This window comes from Protopterus annectens, chromosome 1.part0, assembly GCF_019279795.1.
Source record: "Protopterus annectens isolate FY-2018-M chromosome 1.part0, PAN1.0, whole genome shotgun sequence".
NCBI classification, from domain to species: Eukaryota; Metazoa; Chordata; order Ceratodontiformes; family Protopteridae; genus Protopterus; species Protopterus annectens.
Genome location: NC_056725.1, coordinates 1,223,330,709 through 1,223,354,480, shown reverse-complemented (window position 1 = coordinate 1,223,354,480; position 23,772 = coordinate 1,223,330,709). Strand labels below are relative to the sequence as shown.

The following is a 23,772-nucleotide window of genomic DNA, read 5'->3' as shown; positions in this document are numbered from 1 at the left end:
TATTTAGTTAGAAAGTTTTTAGAGGTTATGTGGGGGGGGGGGGGGTATGTTTGGTCAATACTGTCTGTCAGAGGCTTAGAGCCAGAGTCTGGACAAATTTCCAATTTCCCATCCATTGGTCAGTGTTCTGACTAAATACATTTAGGGATGAACTCTGCATTGCATAGATGTGAAGCCTGTTCCAGAGCATGGGGATCCTCTGAGACACATATCTGTCTCGCTAACATGTCTTATTTAGGTCACAAGCAAAATTTAAATCCTTGGATCTAGTGGTTTTGATACAAAAGGTCCATCAGAGCTGGATCTGAGGATGCCTTTTATGCCAGATATAGATAGTCTCTGAATAACCTGTAGGAGACAGAAGGTAGAGATAGGGCTTTAAGATAATCCATATAGGACAATGGGTTTATACCCTGGATTCTCCTGGTACGGAACCTTTGTTGGCATTCCAGCTTTTTTATATGTCTGGCCAGGTACATGTCATTGGAGCATTATACTAAAAAATGGGTCTGATTAGTACTGAATAAACTGGCATTGTAACTTCTGTGGACTTAGGTTCATAGGTTGGTACTAGGCTATCAACCCTAGGGTCTATGCAAGCCTAGCCATAACAATTCCCTGGATATTTCTTCCCACAATATTTACTTCTCTGGACCCCTGTCTAGCAGGGCGACTGACATGATCCCTGGGGTGAATTTCCTATCTCCCATCCAATCATCAAGGTTCCTTTTGAAGAGGGCCAATGAGGCACTCTGCTTGACATGTATGGGCAGTCTATTCCAGAGTATGGGGAGCCTCTGGGTCAGGAAACTATCCCTCCAGCATGTTTTGTTCATTGTGATGACACGGTTTAGATCCCTGGAGCGTGTGGCTCTGAGGGATTGGGATTTCTTTAAGTGGAAAATGTCCAACAGCTCAGGGTTTGACATGGCCTTGTATGTTAAGCAGAGATCGCCTCTGAGTAGACGATATGCCACAGAGTATAGCTGGAGTTTTTTTAGACGGTCAGCATATGGCATCTGCTTTAGGCCTGTGATTCTTTTAGTGAGGTATTTCTGTGGCCTTTCCAGCTGTTGCAGATGTCTTGTGAGGTACATACCAAATGGGGCATTATACTCTATAATGAGTCTAATGAGGGATGAGTACACTGGGACAATGACCTCCTTTTTTCTGGATGAAAAGCCCTTAGTGATGAGGTGTGCCACATAGAAGGATTTCCTGACTGTTGTGGCGATGTGGTTATCGAAAGTGAGACCACTGTCCACCTGTGTCCCTAAGTCTCTCATCACACTTTCGATGTTTAGTGTCCTGCCACCTATGTGGTAATTCATGGGTACATGTTTTTTTCCAAAGGGGATAACTGTACATTTCTTGGCATTAAGCTTGAGCCCATGGCTCTGACACCAGGCATCTGTTTCTGTAAGGCCCTTTTGTAGAATATCCACATCATTTGGGGATTCAATAATGGCTCCCAGTTTGCAGTCATCTGCGAACTTTGTTAGCCAGAGTCCCTTAGTGTTGGTCTGTACTTCAGAGAAGTAGATGCCAAAGAAGAGTGGTCCCAGGACTGAACCCTGATGTACTCCACTTGTCACTTGTCTGGAGCTGTATTTGGAGTCGGCTACTTTTACAGTCTGGGTTCTGTCAGTAAGCCAGTTGGCAACCCATCGAGTGATGTAGGGATTTATACCCAGCTTAGTAAGTTTATCTATGATTCCAGAATGGGGGATGGTGTCGAAGGCCTTGGCAAGGTCCAGATAGGCTGTGTGTCCGCCTTACCCTCATCCACAGCTCTGGAGACTGATTCAAAGAAGTCAACCAGATTCAGGAGACATGATCGGCCCTTCACAAACCCAAACTGGGTGGGGTCCAGTGTTTGAAGGTTGCCAATGTCTTTGTTTATAAGTTCCATGATAATGCGTTCCATGCCCTTGCAGATCAGGCTTGACAGACTGATGGGACGGTAGTTCCCAGGATCCAAGGTGGATCCTCCCTTGTGGAGCGGGATAACTCTAGCTGTGTGCCACTCAGTGGGCACGAAGCCTGAGGTGAGGCTATGATTAAACATGACACTGAGGAGAGGTGCCAGTTCATTTTGTAGTTCATGTAGTACACAGCCTGGGATGTCATCTGGTCCCATGGATGCTGTATTCTTAGCTTTGGAGAGTGCGGTTTCTACCTGTGTGGCCGTGATTACCGGAATTTGGCAATCTTTTGGTATTGAGCTGGGCCCTTTAGGGGGTGAGAGAGGGGTGAAGTTGGCACTAAATCGATCTGCCAGGATATTGGCAATATCCTTGGGATCAGTATATTTAATGCCATTCTGTTGTAGCTCAGAGCAGATCTGAGCATTGCCATTTAGATTCTTGACATAACTGTAGAATGCCTTGTGGTTGTCTTTGGAATCTTTGTCAATTTTATATTCGTAACTAGCTTTTGAGGATTTTATCAGGGATCTCAGCTTCTTACTGAGGCTGGTGAGGGAGTTTTTTGCATCCTGGGATTTCCCTCTTTTCTGTAACAGTTTCTTCCTTCTGTTGTATAGTTTGTTTATAGCAGAGGACCACCAGATTGGCTTCCTTTTTTTTGGAGAAGAGCATCTTGGTTCTATTTGGGATGGCACGATTAATGCACGAGTGCATGTGCTCATACAGTGCCTTAGTGTAGGATTTTGCAGTCGAACTTCCAGATCCCATCTGAGTGGGTGTCGTGAAGTTTGTTGCTTCTGACTTCAGTAACATGAAGATGGCTTTGGATGCTAAATAGGTGGATTATACTTATAAGTTGGGCGATATAGAATGATTTTCTTACTACCTTGGCCACATGCTGGTCAAAAGGCAGATTACTGTCTACATATATTTCATGATCCCTGATTACTGAGTCATCTCTTAGGGGTATTTTATTAGTGGAGAATTTAGCCTGGGTGACAGTTTTCCCATAAGGCACTATAATGCATTTCTTGGCATTGAGTTGTAATCTGTGGCTTTGGCACTGGCCATTTGTTTGTGTTAGACCCTCTTGTACGATGTTTTTGTCATGGGGGAATCTATGATAGCTTCCAATTTGCAGTTATCCGCAAACTTGGTCGGCCAAAGACCCTTAACATTAGTCTTTACCTCTGGGAAGTAGATGACAAATAGAAGTAATCCCAACATGGAGCCCTGAGGTACCCTGCTGATCACTTTCTCTTAGTGGAGGTGATATCACCAATCCTGTCTTCCTGGGTCCTGTTTGTGAGCCAACTGGAAATCCAGTCAGTTATATAAGGATTTATGCTCAGTTCACTGAATTTGCCAACCATACGTGAGAGGGGTAGTGTATCAAAATGCCTTAGCCAGGGCCAGGTAGTCAGTATGCACCATTTTTCCCTTATCCATTGCCTTTATGACCTTTTCAAAGAAGTATACCAGGTTTAGTAGACATAAGCTTCTTTTACCAAAGCCAGACTGGGTTGGGTCTAGTGTCTGAAGGTTGCTTATGTCTTTGTTGATCTTTAACTTCCATGGCTTTGCATATTAGAGTAGTCAGAATAATAGGTCTTTAGTTTCCAGGAGCGGTTGATTGCCCTCCTTTGTGAAGTGGGATAACCATTGCAGTCCTCCATTCTTGTAATACAAGGCCTGTTGAGGCTATAATTGAAAAGTGACTCAAGTGGTCCTGATTTCATATTTCAAGCTGTTTGGGAGACATCCCAGGATATTGTTGTGGTCCTCTGAGGCTGTGTTTTTGACCTTAGTGAGTGCTGCCAGGAATTGCTCCGTGCTAATAGATGGGGTTGTGATGTTTGAGTTGAATTTGTCAACCAGCGAATTAGCTATTTAGCTCTGCTTAGTGAAGGTGGCACCATTGTCTACCAGTACAGCACACTGTTTGCTTCCTTTAAGGTTTCAGACATAACTGTAGAAGCCTTGTGATTGTCTTTAGCCTATGAGTCCTCTCCTCTTTGGAATATACATTTCTGCATGAAAGTTGATATCAGTGGACTGTTGCTTATCAGGTATACTGATGACTTCAAACTGGGGGCAGTTTTCAAATCCCATTTTGATACTCTGATTATCCAGCAAGGACTGGTGTAAACAAATGCTGGTGTGTTAGTCATGGACTTGCCATCAAAACCAATAAATGTAACGTAGTCTCCTTTAGTAAATCTAGCATCACTGCAACTTTATATATAAACAGAGGCCTGTAATTCTGAGTCTCTGGTGCCTGCGTTGATAAGACTCTCCTTTGGCCATCACATCCCTGTGATGGTTGGAAAATCCATCTACTTTCTACAGCTTATCCTTCATTGTCTCTCCTCAAGGTCCATAGAAGTTATAATGCCACGTTATTCCTCCATTATTAGTTTCATCATTGAATATACTGTCCTTTTTTCCATGTACCTTGCTAAGTACCTAAACCAGCTGGAAAGGCCTCGGTGTTTCTCATCATAAAGATCTCAAGTCTCAGGACCTTTAACTACTCTGATAGTCTAAAAGTTTTGTTCCCCTATTGATGCCATATGAACTCCTGGAGTGATGACCTGCTTACCCTTCTATGAACAACTCAGAATTCTTTGAACTCCTTCACCTATGTAAATTCACCTATGTAAATCCAGGAGGAAAGCAAACACCTGTCCTACTGATCTAAACCTACACTACCTCTTCAGTTACACCAGATGGCACAACTATTGCCTAGCCAGACAATTCCCCCTTATGGAAAAAAGCTGCACTTTTATATCAAGTAGAGGATATCCTTAGTAACCTTTATAACCATTTTGGAAAACTGAATAGGTGAGCACAAATTTTCTGTTGGAATATGTGGGAAAATGTAATTAATGGGGGACTCTGTTGTTCTCTTACCAGTACTGGGTGATGTGGCAGAGCTTTTCAATGGTCTCCTTGACCATAAACTTCTATGAATGGCACTTACTGAAAATAATTGGAATATTTCCCTGGTGCTGTGGTCAGATTTCACCCAGTCAGTAAGAATACCATCTCAAGTCTCCCACGAAAAGATTTCACATGCATAGTGGGGCTAACCCAGTCAATAAAATGTAGATAGATAGAGTGATGTCCAGCCAACATCCCACCGGATTGCTAACAATTAATGTGATGTCCCCCACTTAAAACCCGGGTCAGTAATTAAGGAGCCTCAATCCTCATCACTGACTCCAGTGTGAAAGCATCACAGAAAACAGCAGAGCACACGAGTTAAATTTCACAACTTCTCTTAAGAGCACAACAGGAACATGCTGTGTTTTCCTGGGACTGGACTGTATACCTCTGTCCTCCCCAAATGTAATCCATTGTTATACACTTCAGAACAATGTGTTTCAGATTAAGACCTCTGACTCACTCACACTCGAAGTAAACTTAAATCTCACACTCAAACACTTATGGGAGGCCTGACACATATTTCCAGCTGTGTCCCCACCCCAGTAGAAATGGTAAACACTGCCACCAGAATCAGACAGGTCTACATGCCCTTCTGAGGTGATCAGTTATTAAAAATTAATAAACACCAGCATTCAGTCACCAGAAATATACATTTAAACTGTAGGATAGAAGTCCATCATCTTAGAAAAAACTCTAGCTAAATAACTAAACATTCCTAACTCCTGCATGGGACCTCAATTTTGTGCTGGAAAAACTCACCCTGCCTCCAATTGAACCAGCAGCTACTGCTGATATAAAATTTTTATCTTGGAAAACAGCTTTCCTTTTGGAAATCACTTCAGCAAGAAGGGTTTCTGAACTACAGGCTCTCATGGCTGTGGAGCCTTTTATTACATTTTACCCGGACAGGGTGTCCCTCAGGACCAATCCTTCCTTTATGCCTAAGGTGGTATCCAGTCTGGCTCTTAACCAAACTATTCACTTGCCAACATTTTACCCAAATCTGCAGAACAAGGGGGAGCAGATTCTGCATTCATTGGATGTACACAGACAACTAAGATTCTACTTAAACAGGACCACATTTCTAAGAAAGTCTGAGCAACTACTGATGGCATTTACTTCAGGATCAGAGGGGAAGGCTATAGCAAAGCAGACTATTTCTAAGTGGATAAGCCACTGCATTCATTTCTTGTACTTGCATCATGGTAAACCTGTGCCCAAGGGAATCAGGTCACATTCCACCAGGGCTTCCTCTACCTCAGCAGCCTTTCTCAGAGGAGTTCCAACCAAAGACATTCAAGAAGCTGCCACTTGGAGCTCTGTTCATACCTTCACAAAGCATTATCATTTGCCTCTCTTCTCCACATCCAGGGCAGGCTTTGCCACTGCAGTTCTGCAGGGCCTTATAGCCGCTCCTAATGCTATTTAGTTCCATCCTCCCATCCATAGCTTTGGGATTCTACCCAAATGTAATGACTGCAACAGTGAAACACGAAGAACATAGTACAGTTGTGTACACTTACCATAAATGTAGATTTTCAAGTGTATTCACTGTTGCACTCCGGGTTACCCACCCGCCATCCCCCTTTTTCTATAACTTCTCTTTCCTTCAGTATATTCTAAAGCCTTCGTGGTGCATTTGCTTTTAGATGAAAGTAAAGTTTATGTGGCTAAAAGTGCATTTTCATTTATTTTTTTTTGCTCCCCATTTGGGGGGCACCTGATATCTGGGGCAAGAAAAACTGAATAAAATGGCATCAGCTGCATGTTTTATACCCCTGACGACCTGGCGTCATGGAAGAGGAGACAGCAACCGACGCAGGACCCAAGACTTTGTTATTCAGGCTGACTGAGGGCAATCTGCCAGCAAATTACCCAAATGTAATTACTGCAACAGTGAATACACTCGGAACATCTACATTTATGGTAAGTGTACACAACTGTACTTTCACCATCAGCATGTCCATAGTTACAGCAGCAGTCAGATTCCAAGGTTTGATTCTTCCTGTATCTTGCAAATGGATCTTTGCAACTCTGATGGTGCAGAGTCTGGTTGCTTCCCAGGACTCAGTACTCAAGCTTTTGTGGTTCTTGGGAGTAATAGTGAATCAAACGATGCCTCAGTAGGTGACCACTCAGTCAGTTACCATCTTATGCTGCAGTCTGATCCCTCTGGTCTGCTGAGATTTGTCTTCCTGAACAAATACTTTAAAATTGTAAATTTTGGATGGTCTTAGTTTGTGGTCATCAAAATCAATATAGGAAGCTGTAATGCTCATTTCAGAGCTACACCATTAACATCTAATGGTACTTAACATAGAGCTACAAAAGTAGGAAGTCTGCAGAAAAATGTTGTATACTGCATGTCCAGGGTCAGTGTACATGAAGTCTAAAACAAAATGTTGATGAACAAGTTTGAGAGGAAGTAATGAGGATCGTCACTTTACTGTCAGTCAGAAAGAGACTTTTGTCATAAGAGTGCATATCCTTAAAGAGAACAGTTGTGATATGTATTTAAATATAGGAAGAAGATAAATAAGGGTCACTGTGGAAGGTTTTTTCAAGTTTATGTCCAGGCATACTACTGGCAGCACCAGTCTAAAGCTGGTGAATTGAGGTTTATGAGAGCTGCTCATAACCACTACTTCAAAGAAATGTCTGTGAGAGTTTTTAGCATGCCTTTGTAGAAATGGTGATGTCTTAGATGTCAGTAATTTGTTATAAGAAAGCTTTTGATGAGCATATGAAAAAATGAGGTTTTTCAGAGTTGGGTAGGGTATCAGAGTCAGGAGTCAGATTTGGGGGTGGGGGGGCTAGTGATATACACTTGAGGACTTGACAGCATATTGAAACCTTAGTAAGTTGAGAAAACTTTATTTGATGATTTTTTTTTTTATTATGTTGTTTTCTTATTCTGATAGTGTGAATTTAATATGTGTTTTGTGCCCTATTTTTGAGCAGGTTAGGAATAAAATTTTATCCATGCTGCCAGAAGAAACAAAATCGCCTTTAACAAAGCTTAACAGTTCTTTAAATGGGAAGGTAAGTTTTCATAATGTTGACTTCAATTATTTTCTTCTGAGTTTATCTGTTTTTCATGATATTTTTTTTTCAGGGAAATTAATATTTGGAGTACCAGAAACTTTGGAAGTGGGCATTGCAGTGATCTGACTTTGACAGAGTCATTTGGGCAATACATCTTATTTATAGGCATTCTAGCCATGTGAAGCTTTGCATTCTGGCTTTTTTTTCAGTAGCAGTATGTTCCCTGCTGGTGCAAGAATGCAACATCACATGCCACCATTTAAAGCCAGCTTTGGTAGGTGCTAATTTCACTTCTTGCTGTTCAAAAATATTGGGTCAAAATCAGAATGGTTACGGTTTTTGTATAAGGGGAGCAGCTTTTCCACAGTGCTTTAGCATGAAGACATGCAACACCACTCTGGGCTGTTTCCGTGGCCATGCTGAATGCTAATGAGGCATTCTGGGAAAGAGTTATGTGCTAATTGGCAATGTGTTGTCCCCTGGAATTGCCTTCAGTAAAGCTTATACACAGCTGAACGAGTCAGAGAATTGCTTGACTGTGTAAATTGTCATGACCTGTTATTGTTAATGAACACAGATGAAAGCCCATATTCACCCATTGCGGTAGAAGTAATTGATGGGGAGTGCAGTGGTCAGGTGGTGTTGGAGTGTGTGTGTGTGTGTGTGTGTGTGTGTGTGTGTGTGTGTGTGTGTGTGCGCGCGCGCGCGCACGTCTGCTAGGGAGGTCGCAGTAGGGTGGAGGTAAATGAGGGGGTTGGTGTGTTCTCACACCCATGTGTATATTTGCATGAATGTGTGGGGATGGGGGGCTTTCATACTTACATATTTTCCTAGACTAACAAGTATATTCTGCACCACTGGGGAAGGAGGGAAGACTAACCACCAAGAAAAATTCTTTCATGTCATGACGTAGCAGCATATAGGGTTTGGGGAAACTAGACACTAGGGATTACTCTTACAGATCATGCCTTAACAGCACAAGGTGGCGGGCACTAGACACCAGGATTTACTCTAGCAGACTGTGCCTTAATGGAACAGAGTTTGGGGACACTAGACACCAGGGATATTCTTCTAGTGTACCTTAAAAGCTGTTAACATAATATGATTTGGGAGGGGAAATACTAGCCACCAGGGATAACACTTAACATGGTGCCTTAACAGCACTTAAAGATCTGAGCTGGGGTAAAAATACTAGCCACCAGGTAGTACGTTTACAGATTGTGTCTTAATGGCACAAGAAACTGACAGAGAGGACACAAGACACCAGGGATACTCTTCATAGTGTGCCTTAAAGGCACATAAAACGATCCAGATCCTACAACATTTCCCAAGGACATTAGTCCTCTGCACCATCACTGTACACCATTAAGGCATGACATAATACATAGAAGTGAAAAAAAAATTAATGTAGATGGGGGCTGGGCAAAAAGATTAGAACTCTGCACCGTTATGCAGGAAACAACATTAACCCTATACGGTAACTGATAACTTAGTGTAGCAAGCTTTTTTACTATAAAGACTGTTTTTGTTATTATACAAGATTTACCAACTTCAGGGAGATGGTTAAGGCATTTACAAGCATATCTCTCAATCTTGTAGTGCAGAAAATCTAGATAAAACCAACAATAAAGGGGGGGACAAATGAGGGATGAACTGTAATTATTCCACTGAAAAAGTCACTAGAATAGTGGCTTTTGCACCAGCATGCATTTAGTCATGGATATGAAATGTGAAACTGATGTCTAGCATTAATGACTGACTGTAATCATCTGTGATTTATGACAGCTGTTCTAGTAACACAGGAACAGATTTGGGGTATATGCTGTGTGTGTGAATATAGATATATATGTTTGTATGTATGCATGTGTGTGTGTGAGAGAGTGAGTGGAGGGGATTGCTTGAGCATCACTGATTTATTGGTCACAAATGCTAAATACTGCAGGAAAGTACTCATCTGCACTTGTGGTATTTAATGTCCATTCAAAGACATGCAGATTATAGCAACCTTTAATGTGAGTGCTGGGGTCTTTCCACATCCATGAAATTAAGTTACCAACTGTGTCATTATTAAAGCATTTATCATTTTAGCCTTATTTTCTTTATCAGTAAGTACAGATTCCTTCACTCACTTTATCAGCATAAATTATTTTTATTAAACATTTATTCTGATCTGTTCTTTGTGCAAGAATTTCTGCAGAAATCTGGTAACTTCTGCTCGTGTGGTAAACACACAATATAGTCAACGATTTTGATAATCGGTGCATATTTATTTATTTTGTTTACACTCATCTAACAGAGTTACTTGTATTTAATCATTTTGATTTCAAGTGTTTTCTTTTACAGAGAAAAGTTAACTCGTTGTTGACGAGTAATTGATATATGGCTAGTGTATCGATCATATCAGACTTAAAAGGAAAGAGGCCATCTAAAGAGGTGCAGATCTTACTGATAAGTTAAGAATCAAATCTTCCAATTATGGCTAACAGAGCCATTCTGTTGGGAGAGAAAAAAGCCAATGACAGTGCTACCTATTGAGAAATTAGCTAAAGTTGCACAAAATCTTGTAGACAGTATATTCCTCAGTCATCTTCAGAGTGATCTTTTTGGATTATAACCTGTTTAGGAAGCTGATTCTCTGGTTAAGTTTTTGTTTAGGACTTTCAGGATGACTGCTAAGATGTGAGCAGCTTAAGTTGTTTTCTTTAGATTAGTTCTGAATCTGTTCCTTTGCAAAAGAAAAAAGTGCATCTCATTTTGCTCCTGAATGAAAATTTAGTTCTTGGGTCTTTAAGCCTTTTTCAGGTAGTATTACTAAGCTTAAAACAGGAGAAAGTATGACTGTTTTTATGTGACTGCTACAGTAACACTTATGATCTATTAGGTTGTAAAACAAGCTGAAAATGCATAAAAATGTCGTACACCATGCCGTTAAAATGAAATTGTAAGCTGCAAAGACTCCAGAAAATTAAACAGTCATAAAGAGCTAACACTCAAAAAAGAGTGGAAAACAGATTGCATTTTCTCAAGGCAACATCAGAATTAAACTGTTATATGTTGGAATTAAAGGAAGCTCTCACCCTGCAAATATCTGTTGATACAACTGTCACGTCATGTAGCTACATTATCCAATATTGGTCCCAGGATTGGTGATTCAGAAATATGAATGTCTGCTTCAGAAGATAAACTTGTCAAGTTGTAGCAAAACTGGATTGTTCCTAGAAATAATTTATGATGGCAGAAAATGAATTGCTGGACTTAGATGCAAGAAGTCAAAGGAAAATTTGGTCTCCCAGAAAAAAAGAATGCACTGATTTTATTGGGACATTAAGAAAAAGTATGTTCTTACATGAATGACATAAAACCATGAATTAATGTGTTGTAGAAAGGGCACAGTGTAGACTTCAGTGATATTCCATTGCCACTGAGTCTTAGGACCATTCCTGCCTTGCCAGTAGTCTTCTTCAGACAGCACCTCCTTTCTTCAAGAGTCCTGTACTGGTCAATCCTGGAGTAAATTTGTGGATATCCATTCTGTCATTGGGTTTATGGTTAAAGGAATGTAGTGAGTCACACTGCTTAATATGCAGGGAAAGTTTATTGCAAAGGTTTTAGATGTGCTGGCTTATACACCTGCCCCTCTATAGGGTTTTATTTTCTTGTTGGTTTAGATTTAGGTCCCAGGTTCTAGTATTTCTCGAGATATTGGAGGAGATACAGGACAGCTGGGTCCGAGATAGCCCTTCAAAAAATTGTAAGATGTTGAATAAAGGAGTAGAGCTTTCAGCCTCTCTTGGTAGCTGAGGAACCTTAGGCTTGTGATTTATTTTTGGTTAGGTACCTTTGGGGTCTTTCTAATTGTTTGATATGATATGTTTGTTAAGATACATCCCATGGGAGGTGTTGTACTTGAAAATTGGACAGATCAGTGATGAGTATAAGGGAGGGATTTCCTCTTTAGATCCTGTTGATATTCCTTTAGTAATTACCTGGGATAAACAAAAGAATTTAACTATATTTTAATTTTGTAGAGTATGCTGTCTGGACGGTATGATGAGGGGAGAGATTGTCTACCAAAAGGAATGATGCTACACCTTTTAGTATTTTGCACAAGTCTATTTTAGTACACCAAGAGTTTACTAGGGAGAGTTCATTCTGGAGGGTTTGGAACTTGTAAGGTGACTTAACAAGAGCTCCTAGTTGCAGATTTTGTTAACCAGAGGTCTTGGCTATTTGCTTAGAGAACTGAGAAATAAAACAGCTTGGAAGGGCGTGTTTAACAGTATTAATTCAGTTGTTGTGTATATTGTCGGATCCCATGGAGGAAGTACTTTTGGCTTTGACTAGCAATTAAAGTAAACGTTTTTTTTTTTTTAAAGAAAATTGGGATTGTATAGCAGTCAGATATTTTGGAGCTTTAAATTATAGTGCCAGGGGTGAAGCTGGCACAAAAGTTGTTCACAAGGATATTGGCAGTGTCAGTTGTGTCAGAGTAGTTGGCTCCATTATGAATAAATTTTACGCAATGTAGGATATATGTATATATTTTTTATTTTCTAACATAAAAGATTTTATAATTACCTTTGGCTTCAGAAGCTAGCCTAAGTTCGTGGGCTCTTTTAGTGGACCCAAAAGTGTTCTTTATTTTTGCTTTTGATGTCAGCCTCAAGAAAATGGGTTTTGGGTCCACTAAATAAATTAAAGAATTGCTTTCTGTCTTTTGTTGTTTAGTTTATTTATGACCATTGACCACCAGATTTGTTTGTTTTGTTTTTTTAAATTCCTGTGGTACGTGGTTCTGGTAGGGACTGCTCACTATTTCCTTCTCACTGTGTCACATTTTAGATGTTCAGTATTTCCACTGCCTCAGTGGTATTTTAGGTTATGTGCCAGGATAACCCAGTACTGGCCAACTTTCAAATGCTCAGACTTCCTTTGGCTGAGCATACCCTGAGAGGGAAGTTTTCAGTTGTTAGAGGAAGTTAGTGTCCAGTCTTTATCTGGCATCCAAAGAAGAAAGTTCTTTGATTCCTCACATGATCCACTCCTGTTTTTTTTTTCAAGCTTACTGCTCAGATAAGCTCCATTTGGGACTGCTTTCACCTCACTGTATTATTAGGTTTAATATTATCTTTCTATTTTTATGTTTATTTAAAAATATTTATTTTAATATTTTATTTCTGTCAGTGTTTACAGTAATCAATGTGGGGATTTCTTTTTGTAGCAGTTTTTATTTGGCTTCTACCTTTGACAAGTGCATGTTTTTCCTGTTTTCGATGAAACTTTCAGTGTTTCTCTCAGAAGTGCTGTTAGACCCTCTTCTTCTTTCGGCTTTTCCCGGTTAGGGGTCGCCACAGCGGATCACATGTCCGCTCATGATTGGCAGTGGAGTTTTACGGTGTCGAGTTGCCAGCCCAGCGCCCAACCTTCCACAGAAGGCACACACATGCACTCACACCTAGGGCCAATTTAGAGTGTCCAATCCACCTACAGCATGTCTTTGGGATGTGGGAGGAAACCAGAGCACCAGGAGGAAACCCACGCAGCCACAGGGAGGACATGCAGACTCCGCACAGAAGGCACCCCAGCCAAGGATCGAACCAGGGAACCTCTTGCTGTGAGGCGACAACACTAACCGCTGCACCACTATGGCCGCCCATAAGTGCTGTTAGAACCTAATGGCCTATTTTATTGTTGTTAGTCTGCTTTATTTCATGTTTTGACAGGAAAATATTGTAGAACTTGGATTCTTTAAGCATTTATACATTTTCTACTATAGTGCGACTCTGCCCTGTGTGTTTTTAACATAACATCAAAATTTTACCATGAATGCACTGTGGACTTCAACTCAGCAATGTTAACTGGTTCAAATAGGGCAAGTGTTAATTCCTCTAACACAAAATTAAGATCTCAAGGAGGGGCCACCAGTTTACTCGGAGACCCCGTATGCAAAACCACTTTCAAGAACATTTTGACATTTGACTGCTTTGAAAGAGAGGATCCATGGGTAGACATGCTGAAATGGCCAGTAATGAGCCTTGACAGAGGAATAAGAAAAGCCATAGGATAGTAACTCACACAAATATTGTAAAACCAGAAAACAACTAGCCTGAAATGGGTACTGATTATGTTGTTGGCACCAAATCGAAAAGTTTTTCCATTTGATAATACATGATTTCGTAGTAGCAGGCTTTCTTATCTCTATTAGTACCTGCTGCACATTCTCAGAAAACAGGTTCCTAAAAGGAAGACCCTGTCATTCAGGCAGTCACTTGACGGTCGGTGATGTCAAGGTGTATCAAACATCCCTTTTCTTGTTTAAGTAGAGCCATTCTGTGAGGAAGCTTGTTGCCCTTGGGCTTTTCCAAAAGAAGGGAGAACCAAGGTTGCCTGAGCCAGAAGAGAGTCACTACAGTGGTCTTTGGGCTACCTTAAGTACCCTGGATATTAGTGAAAAGGATGGAAAGGCATGCAGGAACATTCCTGTCCAAAGAAAGGAAAAGAAAAGGCATCTGTCTTCCAGACCTTGCAAGGAGTCCTAGAACAGAATTTTGCCACTTGATTGTTCAGAGAAGAGGCAAAGAGGTCTACTTGAGGAACTCCCCACAGATGGATCGAATCTTGGGAGATCCCTGGATCTAGTTTCTGTTAGTGAGGGTATGACCCGGTCCTGCTTTGTTTGACTGCTGCACAATTTTGCTTTAACAAAATGTCGGAAGCCTGTAGAGTGAGGTTGTGCTGTGAAATTATATGCCAAGTTAACACAGCTGGTCTGCAAAGAGGGTATTGCCTGGTTCCCCTTTGCCTGTTGATGAACCATGTCACTACAGTATTATCTGTAACCACTTGAAGAGGTAATAGGGACCAATGATGGTTCAGAGAATTGTGTCTCTTGATCAGGGCAAGCATCTCCTAGATATTTATGTGCCTGTCGTTGGTGTCCCACACCCTCTGCACTTTTATCTCCCCTGAAACTGCTGCCCGAGCAAAGTCTGAAGCATCTGTGGTAACTGACTAATTTGGAGCAGGGAGGGATAGGTGGGGCCTTCATCTAAAGATATCTGTTGTCACCACCAAGTGATTTCTGTTCTATCAAATCCCAGTACTGGGATCTAAAAAGATAAAGGGAGCTGATGCTAGGGCTAAAGGGATTTCAGGTACCACTGTATCTTTCTCATGTGGAGTCTTGCCAGGGGTATCATGCAAATCATAGATGCCATGAGACCCAAAATCCTGAGGTATTCCCTCGTAGTGACCAGTGTCTGTATGGAAAACCATAGAAATTGATCTATAAAGATTTTTTTTCATGTCAAGGAATAGCTCTTTGAACTGGGGTGTCCAGTTGGTATCCCAGGAGCACAGTCCTGTGTGTGGGAGTAAAGAAAGACGTTTGAGTGTTCTCTTGGAATCCCAGCTTCTGCAAGAGATCTCTCACCCAAGAGAGGAGAGATTCCTGACATTTTGAAAGGACTCTGCAAAGATAAGCAAGTCATCTAAATAAGCAAAAATGTGGGTACCTTGTAGCCTGCAGTAAGCTATAACTCTAGCTAGGCAATTTGTGAACACTCTTGGTGCAGTGGATAGTCCACAAAGGGTAGGGCAGAGAACTGATAATGTGACCGAGACATACAAAACCTTAAACACCTGACGTCTTGATGAATACAAATGTGACAATAAGCGTCTTTGAAGTCTAGTATTACCAGGAAATGGAGGCAGCAGGTTGTGAAGTGACATCATTTTGAATTTGAACACTAGCACAAACAGCTTTAGGAAAAATAGATCCAGAGCAAGTCTCCAAGCATTTTCTTTCTTTCTTTGGGACTAGGGACATCCTTTAATAAAACCCCTTCCCTACCTGATAAGGAAGAACTGGATGTTCATCGTGTTACCCTGCTGCAGTCATCACACTTGGGTTATCCTGCCATCAGGTGGTCCCGCAGTCGGCCCGAATTCCAAAGTCTTGGTCCGGCGTCGGTTGCTGTCGCTTCTTCCCTGACGTCAGTGCGCCAGGGGTAGATAAGAGGCATCCAACGCCATTTTCTTCAGTCTTTCTTGCTGCGCGGTGCCCGAAGCAGAAGCAGTTCGCAAGTGCCGGTCGGCCGACACCTGAGATTTTCGAATCAAGTTTCAGTCCGAAGTCTTCAAAGCTACGTACCCCATTGGGGAACCTTTTCTTGCCTCAGTCCGATGTCAGAAAAAGTTAACAATTGCATTTTTTGTGGGAAGCAAATACCTCATAAGGGCTTTCATTCTTATTGTATACCTTGCCTAGGCCCAGACCATGACATCACTGGTTGTCGGTTTTGTGCTAGGTTCAATAAGCGAACTATAAAGCGACACTTTGATTTCACACGACACTACTTCAGTAGGAAATTTAATTACACTATGCCATCGGTGCAACCGACTACCGGCATGCATAAAAAATGCAAAGATAAAGACAGTCAAAGATTTCTTACAGGTACAGCCCCCACGCTTCAGCAGAAATTGGCCAACACAAAATTGGTCCTTTCCAGCTTCTGACAGACCACAGAGGGGTAAATACAGGTGCCCAAGGGGCAGAGGACAAGCACAAATCCCTTACAAACCTCGCCAATGAGGCACTGCAACACAGAAGGGAGGAGAAGACAGGTCCCAAACTACTAGAAGGCAAACACAATGACTTAAACCTCAAACTTAGCACTTTTTGCAGGCAACTGGCGCATCGTCACAAAGGACAAATGGGTCCTAGACATTATCTCACAGGGATACAGATTCCATTTCCACACCATGCCAAGGATAAAAGGCATGCCAAACCTGCCACAAAAGCAATGGGCAGAGGCACAAAAACAAATTACAGCTCTCATGGACATGAGAGCCATTCAACTGGTACCTACACAGGAGCAAGGCCAAGGATTTTACTCAAGGCTCTTTCTAGTCCCCAGAAAGGACAATGCTTGGAGACCCATTCTGGACCTTTCAATTCTAAACACCTTCTTGCAAGTACCCAAATTCAAGATGCTAACACTACAGCAGCTTCTTCCCATGTTGGGCAAGAAGGCTTGGCTAGTAACATTGGACCACAAGGAAGCATACCTGCATGTCCTATCAGACAAAATTGCAGAAGATACCTTCGCTTCATTGCAGGTTCAACCCACTACCAATTCTCTGCACTGCCCTTTGACTTATCTACTGCGCCCAGGGTCTTCACAAAATGCTTGGCACCAGTAATTGCATACTGCAGACAAAGAGGAATTCAAATATATCCATACCTGGACGACTGCCTCATCCAGGCAGAAAGCAAGGACACTCTCTTACATCATCTGGCTTTTGTAAAACACCTTCTAAGTTGCCTAGGGTACACAGTAAACGAAAAGAAATCAAAACTAGTGCCCTCACAAAATATGACATTCCTGGGTGCCAGCTTGAATACAGCGGCCCAGATGGCTTACCTGACGCCAGACAAACAACTACAGCTAACTCAATACTTCAAAAAAATGGCAACAAAGACCCAACTCCCTGCAAGAAAAATTCTGCAGGCCTTGGGCTTCATGGCATCTTGCATACTACTAATACCATTTGCAAAACTGCATATGAGGAAATTACAATGGTACCTAAAAAGCGTATGGAATCAACACAGCCACAGCTTGGAAACAATGATACCTCTCATTCCCTGCCTTCAACAGGAGTTTCTATGGTGGTCACAGGCATGTCATCTCAACAAGGGTCAGCCTTTCACCTTACCCCCAGCCAGGCAAACTATAACAACAGATGCATCGGACTATGCCTGGGGGGGCACACATGGCAGGATGGTGCGTTCAAGGCATATGGATGCAGATCAAAGAAATCTGCACATCAATCAAAAAGAAATGCTAGCTGTACAGAATGCCCTGACAGCCTTCAAGGACCTCTTACATCCAGGACAGCTTATAATAAGGACAGACAACACCACAGTAATGTGGTACATAAACAAACAAGGGGGTACACACTCCTACCCTCTATGCAGGCAAGCAATGACCTTGTGGAACACAGCACTGGCTTACCAAGTACAATTACAAGCTCAATTCCTGCCAGGAAAAAAGAACACATTGGCAGACGACCTAAGCAGAAACATCATGGATCCCCACGAGTGGAAACTGGATCCACAAGTATTTGCAATGATAACTCAAAAATGGGGACACCCAGACATAGATCTGTTTGCCAACCCCCAAAACAATCAGCTACCAAAATTTTGCACAAGGACATTTCACCATCAAGCTTGGAAAGTGGACGCACTCTCATTCAGTTGGAAAATGCTGTCATTATATGCCTTCCCTCAATTGCCCCTTCTCAAATTTCTCATCTGCTCACACAGCAAGACAGTCAGATTCTACACAGCCAGCTCAAAACCTTAAATTTGGCTGCATGGCAAATCTCCTAAGCAACCAGCCAGCTCCTCTTTTACAAGCTGTTATGGATGTTATTCTGGAGGCCAGGAGGCCCAGCACCAAGAAAGCCTACTCAGACAAATGGAAAAGGTTTTGCGCCTGGAACCAAGCTAAAGGCCAAAATACCCTTCTGCCGGACATACCTCAGATTCTACAATATTTAACTGAGATGTTACACAAAGGACTTTCTTTTTCATCTATTAAAATCCACGCCTCAGCTATTTCAGCTCACTACAACACGGATCCTCCCTTATTTTCACATCCACTTCTAAGGCAGTTTCTCAGAGGGGCCAAAAACATTAGGCCTCCCAGGAGAGCACCAACACCAACTTGGGACCTCAATTTTGTTCTAGAAAAACTTATGCTACCTCCTTTTGAGCCAGTTTTCTCAGCTGACTTAAAGTTTGTATCATGGAAGACTGCCCTGCTGCTAGCAATTACTTCAGCCAGAAGAGTTTCAGAGCTTCAGGCTCTTATGGCGGTAGAGCCTTTCCTCATTTTTCATCAAGACAGAGTTTCTCTACGAACTAACCCCTCATTTATGCCTAAGGTGGTATCCAGTGTGGCTCTAAATCAAACTATCCATTTACCCACCTTCTTTCCAAACCCGCAGAACAAAGGAGAAAGACTCCTGCATTCCTTGGACATTCACAGGCAGCTACGTTACTACTTGGATAAAACTAAGGTTTTCAGAAAATCTGACCAGCTTTTTGTATCCTATGGTACAGCATCACAAGGAAAGGCTATCTCAAGACAGACCAGTTCCAAATGGATAGGACATTGCATACGTTTTTGCTACACCCACCATGGAAAACCAGTTCCTGCTAGCATTAGGCCCCACTCCACCAGGGCAGCAGCTACATCTACAGCCTTCCTCAGGGGGGTGCCTACCAAGGATATTCTGGAAGCTGCAACTTGGAGTTCAGTACACACCTTCACCAAACACTATCACTTACCACTTTACTCTAAGACTAGAGCTGGCTTCGCCACTGCAGTTTTGCAGGGCCTTCTAGCCTCCTCTAACCCTGTTTGACTCCACCTCCCATCCTTAGCTTTGGGATTCTACCCAAGTATGATGACTGCAGCAGGGTAACACGATGAACATAGTACAGTGTTGTACCTACCATAAATGTAGATGTTCGAGTGTATACCCTTCTGCAGTCCAGGTTACCCTCCCTCCATCCCCTCTGAACTGGCTGAACTTATCTCTACCACTCTATCCTATGCTACCTCTGTGGTGTATTTGCTTGTGCCTAAGGGTATTGTTTTATTTTTATATAGCTATATGTATTTATATATATATATTTTGCCTACCTATTGGGGGCACCTGACATCTGGGGCAAGAAAAACTGAAGAAAATGGCGTCGGATGCCTCTTATATACTCCTGGCGCACTGACGTCAGGGAAGAAGCGACAGCAACCGACTCCGGACCAAGACTTTGGAATTCAGGCCGACTGCGGGACCGCCTGACGGCAGGATAACCCAAGTGTGATGACTGCAGCAGGGTATACACTTGAACATCTAAATTTATGGTAGGTACAAAACTGTACTTTCTTCCTCTCATTAGAACAGCATGTGAGGAAGAACAGGTGGAAACAAAATAGTTTGATCTACAGGATGAAGAATGACCTCTGGGAAAGGAGGAATTTTTTCCTACTGCCATCTGTAACCCTGATGAATATATTCAGAACCCATTTGTCCAAAATAGTCTGTTGCCAAAGAGAAAAATAGAGATTCAGAGTTTCTTGAAGAGAAAGTGGGACAGGGTGGGAGTGGGTCACAAGGTCTTTTGAATAGCCATTAAGACTTATTGGAGTGTCCATTGTTTTGGGAGATTTGAGACTTCTTTTTGGAACTTACTTGCCATGTCTTCTTAAATGTCTGTTTACCTGAATTCTTTTGAGACTGTTTATTCTGCTTTTGCCAAAATCAGATGAGGAGAAATAAAATCCCTTGGACAATTTGGAAAAGGAGGGCTGACATTTCTTAGAGATTTACTGGATCAGCTTGCCCCTTTCATCGCACTTTTTGATCACTTCTGCAGCAGAGGGGCCAAACACTAAATCTGTATCCAAGGTAGAATTTAAAATCTCATTTTTAACATAATCTGGAAGGTTCTGAGAATGCAGTCAAGCAATCCTCCTTAAAAACGTGCCAGTGGCCATAACCCTGGAAGAAGTATCAACAGTTTCTTAACACATACTGCAAACAATGAATAGTTACCCATGCAGTACAAGAAACTAAGTTATTTAAAGCTGATTTTTCTTCACAAGAAGAAACTGTAGATAAAACATTCCTCATACTTTCACAATATGTTAGAATAAACTTTAACGTATAAGCCTGACAGTTTAAAATTCTGAAATCCAAATTTGCGGAAGTACACACTTTTTTCCCAGTACCCATCAGTAATTTTCCCATTCTTAATCAAAAGAGAAGGATTAGAATTAACTATGTGCTTAACAGCAGATGAGTCAAAGGCTGTAGCTGGTGGATCAGGTTTGGGAATAGTGTATACAAATTTAAAGGACTGAGGAACTTTATACATTGTATCTGCCTTTTTAGGGACAGCTGTCTGTCAGGAAAACTGCAGGCAGTATGTCACACATCTGCCAAAGCAGACAGGACAGGAGGAATGAATGTAGGTTCTGAATAATCTTTCTGTACCAACTCATAGTATTTTTTGAAGGACTAAGAAACCTCCGTGCTCTCCCACTGAAAGCACTGGGGCATTATAGCTGTAGTCTCAGAGAAAGAGAAACCCTGACAGGGAGAATCAAAAAGTGAGCTCTTCTCTGAATTCGAATCAGAAATCTGGGAACAGAACCCTGAGTCCATCCCTGCATCTTCCTGTTCAGATTCAGAATCCTGAATCTCTTTAGGAAAGAAGGCATCTCTTTTTCTTTTACTGGAAACTACTCTACAAGAAGGATCTTGAATCAAACCCTGAGACCGTTCAAAGAACTTTGAGGAGGACTAAATGCATGCTTGATTTTCTGTCTCTTTTTGATAGGAAAAATGGGGTCAACCGTGTTACTAATGGCAGACACTGCTTCCCGAGGGGTGGGCAGAGCATTCTGACTCGACTGGGAAACCTTCTCTGTTTCCTCTCCTAGGACCAACAAGAGTGGTTCTCCCTTGCCCATTGAGGGGACCCCAGTAGCCACAGAGGATGTGGCTAATCCCCAGTCCATTGTTGCTTTAGGTGCTACACCAGAGGGATCCAGGGTAAAAGATGAGTGGTCTGAAGTACAACAAATGGCCACAGCAGAGTCACCCACCTGTGGCTGAGGCAAATTGCTAGCCTGCTGTGGTGGCAAAGGCTGTTTGCTTAACTTTTTCTTTGTGTGGCTGGAAGGAGGACTGATCATGGAAGTGACAGTCTGTTCCACTGTCAGGCCGAAAATGGTGCCACTGTCCTGGGGAAAACAAGCAACAATGCCAGTAAAACTACCAGTACAGAAAGCTTACTTTTTTGACAAAAAAAAAACACAGTGAAAAGCATTTTCAAACACCAAGTCAGCCCCACAAAATTAAGATAAACATAGTTTCTGCGCAGAAGATATTTTTATCAGTTGGGTGACAATACTTTTAAACTTAACAGAAACGAGTGCGCTGCTTAAAAGTATATTATGGTGTCAAGACAATCTGTTACAACAGAACATTCCTATTTTTAAAATAACTTTTCTGAAGAGGAAAGTAATAAAACATCAGTTAGAAAGAAAATTGAAGGGTTTTTTTCCCAAGGGGAACTTGTCTGCCCAGCTAAGGAAAGCACAAACCAACCATCAAACCTGGTATGTCTCAGAAGAGCCTACTCTTCGGCGGCAGTACAGCTCTGAAGGGCTTTACACCCAAACTTGTCATTAAGTGAGCTCAGGTCGAGCTACTTGACATTTTGAGCACATGGAATGTGCCCTGAAGCTTTGGACACTGGCTGTTATATCCTTGGCAAGGTATAACCCATATAGATAGCCAAGGCTATTGCAGTAGTAATCAGTGTGAAGAACATCTAGCTCATACTGTGTTATCACTCCTATTAGTTTTACATGCTTTCATTTTGATGTATCAAAACAGTTTTAAGTGTAACACTTTCTTTATGCCAAAGTTATGAACATTGTTATACTGTATTTAAATCTTGCCGTATCTATTTCTGTTGATTTTTAATAATGTTTACGATGACTTGTTAATATGTTTGCAATAACTGTGAGCTTTTTTCATTGGACTTACCCAGTGGATAACCCAGTAATTAAAACCTAAATAAGTAAATACTCAGTTTTAGTTAGAAAATCCTTGTGCTGTATGGGGACCTTAGAAAGTGTTCTCTAAGTTATAATATGTCCAGTACCACTTAAGTTAATCATTGTATGAGCAATATCTGCTCCTGAATTTTGTCTATTTTATTTTATTTTTTTGGTGTCTGGCTTTTACGTTTTTTCGTACAGTGAGACATCACAACCTACATCATAACCTATCTCATCAGATTAGCAACAATGAAATGAGAAATTCATCAGAATTTGTGATATATATTTTTGATGATTAACCATGCTTCATAATACAGAAATCAACATCCCCAAGTACAAATTTTCTAAACTTCTCACTTTGTTGCTGCAATTTCTGGTGTTTAGCTAAGCTACCACCTTGTCTGATTTTTTTGTCTTGTTTAATTGTTTGTCTTAGAATTTGCAGAGGTCTAAAAAAGACACTACAGAGATGCCCAGACTTGCATGCCGCTTCATGACTTGACTTTTTTGCTCCTTTGATTTCTCCAGCAAAATACCTGAAGCAGTGTTTGAGGAAGAAGAATAGAGAACCTTGAGTCATTTCTCTTGTGAAATCTCTCCTGATAATAGCATTTAAGCAACTGGAAACTACCCAGATTCAATTCCCACTGCAGTCAGTAAGCTGTATCCACATGGTGAAATGACATCCAGAACGAACATACCATGGTAAATTCCTGTGGAATTCTTCTGTCTGGCATAGGTCCCTAGGACCTCCAAAACTTCAGCCTTGCCACTGGATAAATGATCTAATACTTTGAACTGCATGGAGGAACCTGACGTGGTGGAGCCAATACCATGTAAACCAGACAAAGTTTTAGTAGCCCCCAGGACTAGATCAAGGGCCCCCTGGTAGATGCAGCAGCCACAGTAAAGGAATTCACTGAAGAGAACATGCCTGTCCATCTCCCTAATAGAGAATCTAGGACTTTGGACAGTTTTGGGAAACTGACATATGCTTTAGCAAGTTTTGCACTTAGAGCTCTGAACTACCTCGCACATATGACACGTTTTCAGATGGACTTGACCAAGGAACTGACCAAGTCCCTCTCAGGTAGTCTACTAGGAGGCATTATCTAGTCTTCAGGCTATGTCTAACATATGCCTGTGTCTGCTGTCCAGCATAGCTGTTTGTATGGCCAGGGTGGCAGACACTGGCATCTCTATTTGCA

At 41.7% G+C, this 23,772-nt stretch overlaps 1 protein-coding gene across 2 annotated transcripts in view; it reads left to right on the top strand.

The window, feature by feature from the left end:
* Nucleotides 1–23,772, top strand: part of UFL1 (UFM1 specific ligase 1) — a 911,566-nt gene that overhangs the window by 793,704 nt on the left and 94,090 nt on the right. For both annotated transcript variants that reach the window (XM_044065765.1, XM_044065759.1), the window contains exon 16: nucleotides 7,839–7,919. In XM_044065765.1, coding sequence (XP_043921700.1) covers nucleotides 7,839–7,919 — 81 coding nt within the window. The remainder of the gene's footprint in view (nucleotides 1–7,838; nucleotides 7,920–23,772) is intronic.